This window comes from Pyrus communis, chromosome 1 (assembly GCF_963583255.1).
Source record: "Pyrus communis chromosome 1, drPyrComm1.1, whole genome shotgun sequence".
In the NCBI taxonomy this organism is placed as follows: Eukaryota; Viridiplantae; Streptophyta; class Magnoliopsida; order Rosales; family Rosaceae; genus Pyrus; species Pyrus communis.
Window position 1 is genome coordinate 23,639,606 of NC_084803.1, and position 7,140 is coordinate 23,646,745.

At 36.0% G+C, this 7,140-nt stretch overlaps 1 protein-coding gene across 1 annotated transcript; it reads left to right on the forward strand.

Moving 5' to 3' along the window:
• Positions 1–5,484: 5,484 nt before the first annotated feature.
• On the forward strand, positions 5,485–6,653 carry LOC137714510 (protein MIZU-KUSSEI 1-like). Its single transcript, XM_068453712.1, has one exon. The coding sequence runs from the start codon at positions 5,558–5,560 to the stop codon at positions 6,284–6,286; it is 729 nt and encodes a 242-aa protein (XP_068309813.1). The 5' UTR covers positions 5,485–5,557; the 3' UTR covers positions 6,287–6,653.
• Positions 6,654–7,140: the final 487 nt, after the last annotated feature.

Consider the following 7,140-nt stretch of genomic DNA (forward strand, 5'->3'; position numbering starts at 1 on the left):
AATGAACTTACCTAATGGTCAGGTTTGACATAAGAAATCTTGGGGGATGTCGCCTAAGAGGGGAAGCCCATGTGTAACTTTGAGGATACGACACATCACACCACGTCCAGGATGTTCCAATTGATCATGCCTAAGAAAAGTTTATATTGCAAGCCTCGAGATAAGGCCAGCCACATAATGGCTCTCTATAGAACTAATGGTTGTAGTGTACAATCCATTCAAGAGATGTTCTATCTTCTCTAGAATACGTTTCTGGCCATATTCATATGAAGTAACGCAAAGAAACTCAACTATATTTTCTCAGAGGTTTCACCATGATATTCGTTAGCTCGAATGTCTTTAGAGCTCAACAACGTTTTTCCGAAACGTGGAGAATAATGAGGCTCTTTAATGGTCAAGATAGTACAATTGGACATTATTCCTAAATTAGGTTAGAAAAGCCTGAAAAAGTTGCCAGAAGTCATATTTTAGGTATGAAGTTAGTAAAATATATGCGGTCATGTAGGATTGTATGCGTGGTTGCCCTTTTTGCCAGAATACTAACTTCCTCACTAGTCGTACCTAGAAATAAATTAATTGAATTAGTGACAAGTATAATGAAATTGAAAATTTTGTGCATTCAATTAATCATTCGAGAAAATAATCCATAAAACTTTATATCCAAAAATTAAAATAAACACTAACAAATTATCCAAACATAAAGGAAATTGTTCAAAATTTAAACAAAAAAAACTAAGGGAGTTCGTCCAAGCATGGGAAATTCGGCCAACTTTAGGCCCATGCCTAAGATTCTATTCTTCCATCGTAGCAGATGCCTCCTGAAAGTTAGGTTCAAACTTTTGATGACGAGAATGATACTGAGCTACAACCTTGGCGGGAGCTTGGCATACATGTAACCAATGGTCCTTCAAAACATAGCGATAACACATATTTGCATCCATAGTGTCAAGTGCTTTACCTTCGCTCTTGAAGTTCAAGGCATTGTGAGTGAGGTAGTAGCGCTTCCAGGCTCTGTTTCCATAACATTTTCCAACAAATTGAAAATTAAATGTTATTGAATCAAATGTATAATATTACATAATAAAATTAAGAGTTACATACAGATAACTATTCAACTTTTGATTGGGATCAATTTAAAATCACTTACAAATTAATTGGTTATCGGTACTTAACCCTAAAATAAACCTGTATATGTTGCAAGTTCACTTTGGTTGATGCCGGCCGATTGAATGATAAAAGGGAGGACAAGGTCTATAAATTAAGGATCACACGTATTGCCTTAACAAAACCCTAAAAAGAATTTGGGCATTGTGTCATTTTGTGGAAACATACACATGGAAAGCGAAAGGCAAAGGACATGAGTGGAGAAACCAGGCTAGAAAGTGGAACAACCCCATTTATTTTGCACCCATGGAGTACCACCCTTTTGCTTCAAAGTCCCTCTCATGTGATTTAATACAAGCCAGGGAATAAAATCTAGTGCTCTCGCTTGGCGTGTGGGTATTTTTTAGAAGTACCCCCAATATTAGAGAAAAGGGTCACAACGATTCTTTTATAAATTAGTAGTTGAACAGTTGTAACCTGGAGTTGTATACACCGCAATATTCAATTCTCCAATGATTGCATCATTGACGGGGCAATGCTTATTATTGTAATTATATATAATGTGGTAGTACGGAATTGTATTTGAATTTCTTTGAACCAGAAAATAAAAGTTCATGAAGACATAAGGGGCAGTCCAATTATATGGAGATAATTTTCCACACTATGTATGGTTTGCTTTCATGCTGCTCCACCAAAGATAAAAAAGAGCACAGTTTTTTTGCTTGGCACCCAAAGAAACACATGTTCATTGGAAATTATTTAAATTTTTTAAACGTAAAATTCAATTTTTGGGCCAAATATCGTGCCCTTATGTTTTAAGGCATCATGATATGTTTTTATGAAGAAAAAAAAAAAAAAATACACTATGTTATATATATTAACATGAGATTTGTCACATCCCGGCTCAGGTCCCCACCACATCCTAGGCTCGACTCCATCGTAGCATGATATTGTCTGCTTTAGGCCCCGACCACGCCTTCACGGTTTTGTTTCTGGGAATTCACACGAGAACTTCCCAGTGGGTCACCCATCCTAGGATTGCTCTCGCGCGAACTTGCTTAACTTCGGAGTTCCTACGGAACCCGAAGCCAGTGAGCTCCCAAAAGGCCTTGTGCTAGGTAGAGATGAGAATATACATATAAGGCTTAAAGGATCAAAACATAAAGTGGGTGCAAAACATTAAATATTGACGGACATCGTGGCACTTTTGCATTAGTGGTCCTCATGGTGAAAGGTAATCGGAAGATAGTTCATGTGGTAAAAACAAATTAGGATTCAAATCCTCGTGGTGAAAACCGTTAACAAATTTAACACCAACTTAGATTAATGGTTCCTGTCGTGATAGGATAACTTAACTTTAGACTGAGTTGATAGGTGAAATAATTGTTTTATGCATAATGCTTGTTTTCCTTTTATGGGGGACTTACTTGTCTCCAAGGTTTTACAAGACCCTAGGAGCTAGTCGGGCAGTAAGCTAGGGTCTAATGCTTATGCGGACTAGGCAGATTTAAATAAATTTATTATATATTATATAAATATTGTTTGCTTATAAGTAAAAAATATAAATTTCATTGGGATACATAAATTACAAAATAAAATGACAAATAGATTATAAAGTATCAGAATATAACAAAAATATGGGAAACAAAGCATATAATGGGTGTTTATTCAAGTATTTACAAGTGTCTTACAATTTATTAAAAAATAAAATGTAAAATAAAAGTTATCTATCTTCTGTCTAAGCAAGATTCACTACCTAAGCGGGTTTGGACAGTCTAGGTGGGCGCCTAAGCGGCCTAGGCTGGCGCCTATGCAGGTTTAGGCACATTTTCTTAATTTCTAAATGCCTATAGATTATTTGGCGTGGTGACCAGCTGCCTAGCGCCACCTATTTCTAGAACTGTGCTTGTCTCCCACTTACGAGTAACGAACCTTAATCGTCCAAACATCATAATCAAATCGTTCATTTTCTTTATCATCATTAAAGATTATGTCTGTAAAAAATTATTCAACTTGGTGATCTTTTAGCCATTCACATGCATAAAATAAATAAAAGGTTTATCATGACGATGTTGCTTGTTACCAAAACTATTGATTGGTTTAACATGTATGAATGACTAAACGATCTCCAAATTGAAATTTGTTTTGTAGATATAGTCTTTAAATGATGATAAAGAGAATGAACAATCCCAATAATGATGTTCGGACGATAAAGGTTCGTTAATCATAAGTGAAGAGCCATAAGCATTATACTACTTTTATTCTAAAGTAATAAAGTCTTTTAATTTATTTTTATTCTTTTTCCTGAAATAGTAAATGTGCTTCTCTTGAGCATTAGTTATCAATGATGTTTTAAAGAGTTTTTTTTTTTTTTAAAGGTAGGATAAAATTTCATTAAACAAATCAAACAAGAAATCTTAGGAATATAATATCATTAGAATGTTCCAAAAAAAAGACAATACAAAATCTAGGCACATAACCACATCCAACCAAACAGATAGATAACACTCATGAGGACAAAAGTCTTACATCATCTTCTAATGAAATTGTAAAAGATGAAGTTCCTTTTGGAAATAAACCCTACTATGAGACATCACGAAGTGTCTTCATAGTCTTTTTTTAGGTAAATAGACAACAAACCATTAAAAAACCAAAAAAGAAAAACACAACACAACACAAAATAAACTAATTAGAAGTATGATTCCTCCGCAACAAGAGACTCATACGATCATATCTAACCAACAGGAAATATAAACTCACAAGGTTTGAATCCTATAAGCTGGACACAACACCATCAAGACACACAACATAAACATCGTATCATATCACAGGAAAACTTAGCAACGACTAGCAACAAGAAAACATGGTTATCCCTCAAACCAGTGCAACAACATTACGAGGGAAAAACTGCAACACCTTTTGATAATCTTGCAATCATAAAACAAAAGTAAATAAATAAAAAAATTAAAAAAAAACCCTGCTATGAGTCAGTTGGTCTAAAAAATTACACAATCTACGTGGCGCTAGTCGAAGTAACTAAAAGCTAACTACGTTCTTCAGTGGCTTGAATGTTGATGTAGGTTTCCTAATTCGTCACCGAGCTTGGTCAGACGAATGTCTTGAATGTGGAGTACGTAGTGAAATGTTCTACTAACTCCTGAACTGGAAAAATTCGGTCAAGGAAGGAACACTCTCGGTCTTGCGTTCTATAACCTGAAGATAAGGTTATGCAAATCACCGTGAAGTTCGAGGTCTTCTGCACCAGGTTCGGTAGCCTCAACTATATGAAAGAGATGCTAGTAGTTTTGGGTTCTATAACCTGAAGATAAGGTTATGACTCAACCAAGCCATAATCCAATCCTAACCTTTTAAGCAATCCCAATTCACCTCGAACTTGACCAAAACTACTAGTATCTCTCTATTGGGATGAGTATTTCACTGTCGGGCTGAGACTCGCAACATTCTTTTTAGGCTAATTCCTTGTCAACTAAGATCCATGATTTCAGACCCAAACAGAGTCACTTCCAACAAATGTCGCTTCCTATTTATAGTTCTATCTAAACACATAAACCGCAAAACCAACAATTCAGGTTGGAACTAAAGTCATCGCTTCAAGATTCGAGGTTGAGCAGTAAATCATAACCGCTACAAAAATGCTCTTCTCCTTAGAAGGAAAGATTAATCACTATCACAAAGGCTCTCTTCAATAAAACGAGAGAGCGATCACTACTAGGAACATGAAAAGAAAGAGAATAAAGAGATCAAGAAGTATTGCTACTAATCCCAAGGCCAAATACTAAATCCACAACAATAGGTTTTTTCTTTGATTTTTCTCTAGCTTGACAATGCTTCTTTGTTTTAAGTGGTTTTTGAATATTCAATCTGTAAGAGCCTTTTGCTTATATATAAGTATACAGATGGGTTGATATAATAACAAGAAAACAATACATCGTAAAACAGATTTCAAAGATCTTGCTTAATAGGTCATCATATTATGTGGCATGGGGCTTGGTCAATATGAATTTGTTTAAATAAATTACTCTGTTCAATTACGTGCCAATGTCACTTTCTCATGCATCATCATGGAAATATAGTCACAATTGGATGCTCCGACTTTTTATTATTAATTGTTTTTGCTTAGATATTAAATATGTGTTTTTTTAATTACAGAATGAATAAAAACATTTAGTTTCTTATGAGCAAACCCCACATGTGACCGATGAACTGAGAGGACTGCTTTTGGAGAGCATTAAAGACTTTAAAGTCCTTTTCCTGCTTTTGTTAAACGGCTAAGCGAGAACACACGTACTCGGCATAATAAAATAGACGAGGGAACAGACAAGACAACTTTTCGCTATATAAACGCCCTAGAGCCCTTTACACCATCTTCAACCACCCAAAAGAATAAGTCCTTTGGTTCTGGTTCACATACAATTCCCACATAAAAATCCCCATGGCCTACCCTAGAGTTGGTGCCACCACCATAACCACCGGCGTCACCACCGTTGACTGCCAAAAACAAGTCCGGTCATGGCGGTTTCTTCGCTCTCTCATCGAAGTTCTAATCCCAACTTGCAATTGCACCTTCGTAGAAGATGATCATCATCAAGAAAATCTAGACACCAAACAACAAAGCCACGTCAACAGATACTACTGTCCCCAGCCAAGCTTTGCTTGTTCCAACAACGTCATAATCGGCACCATATTCGGATACCGAAGAGGGAAAGTCAGTTTCTGTATCCAAACAACCACCCAGTCCAACCCAATTCTCCTTCTCGAGCTAGCCTTGCCCACAACCGTTCTAGCCAAAGAAATGCAAGGTGGGTTTCTTAGAATAGCGCTCGAGGCAGCTACTGATCCAAATAGTTCTTCTAACTCTCTTTTGGCCACGCCTGTATGGACCATGTATTGCAATAGTAAAAAAGCTGGGTATGCAATCAAGCGCAAGCCTTCAAAGCATGACATGGAAGCACTGAGGCTGATAGGATCAGTTGTGGTGGGTGCTGGGATTATTAATGGGAATAAAGAGCTGAATAATTATAGGGAGGGTGATGAGATTATGTACCTGAGAGCCAATTTTCAGCGAGTTTGTGGTTCAGCTAATTCTGAGTCCTTTCATTTGATTGATCCAGAGGAGAGTATCGGCCAGGAGCTCAGTATTTTCCTTTATCGGTCAAGGTGACCTGGGATTTTGTTTTGTATAATATGTTGTATGTATTTTGGTTTTGTAATTAGCAGCTAGCAACCCATTATTTTTACGGGATCCTCCTTTTTTTTTTTTGAGCTGTGCTTTGTGTAGCAGGGCTTTCTTTTGGGGGTACCATTTTCAAGGGTTCCCTTGTTAATTTACATGTATTTGATTGGAGAATAAGCACTATGGGAGTGTGTAATCACATATATCCATGCCTTAGTTACACCAAATAATCATATACTGGTGGCAGAGGTTTAAGAAATTGGAAGATAATGAGTATGGCTAGAAGTTCTTGTTAAATATTTTTCGTACCTTTGATATGAGGAACCTTATTGTATAACAACTATAACATATTGAAGTCCCCCCTCCTCCTTTTTTTAAAATGGGATGAGAAACCAACTCTTGATTGTTATTTTTCATCAAAGACCAACTCTTGGTATTAATTTAGTATAATTGTCCTTGAAAAAATATTTGTTTGAACTCATAACAACAACGCATAAAATTATTAGTTCACATGTAACATGTTATAAAACATATGAATTTGGGTTAATAAGATTCTAGTACCAAACGATAATTTCTCTTATTATTGGAGTTAGTTTAATTTGAAAATTATACATGTCATGAATATGCATGCGTATTTGTTAGTCCAAAGTTCAAACTCCAAAATGATTAGTTTTGTGGTTTTAGTTTATTCGATCGATCACTAAAATATACTGTGGTGAAAAACATATTGCCTTCCTATGGCTATTTTGTACCCTTTGCCGAGAGAGATGGCATTCCTTTTTATAAAAAAGTTGGTGTGGTTGTATAAATTTCAGAATGGGTAAGCAGTTGCATGACTAGCT

What these genes read in the sequence shown, in the direction of transcription:
- LOC137714510 (XM_068453712.1), top strand. Translation starts at nt 5,558, where the DNA reads ATGGCCTACCCTAGAGTTGGTGCCACCACCATAACCACCGGCGTCACC.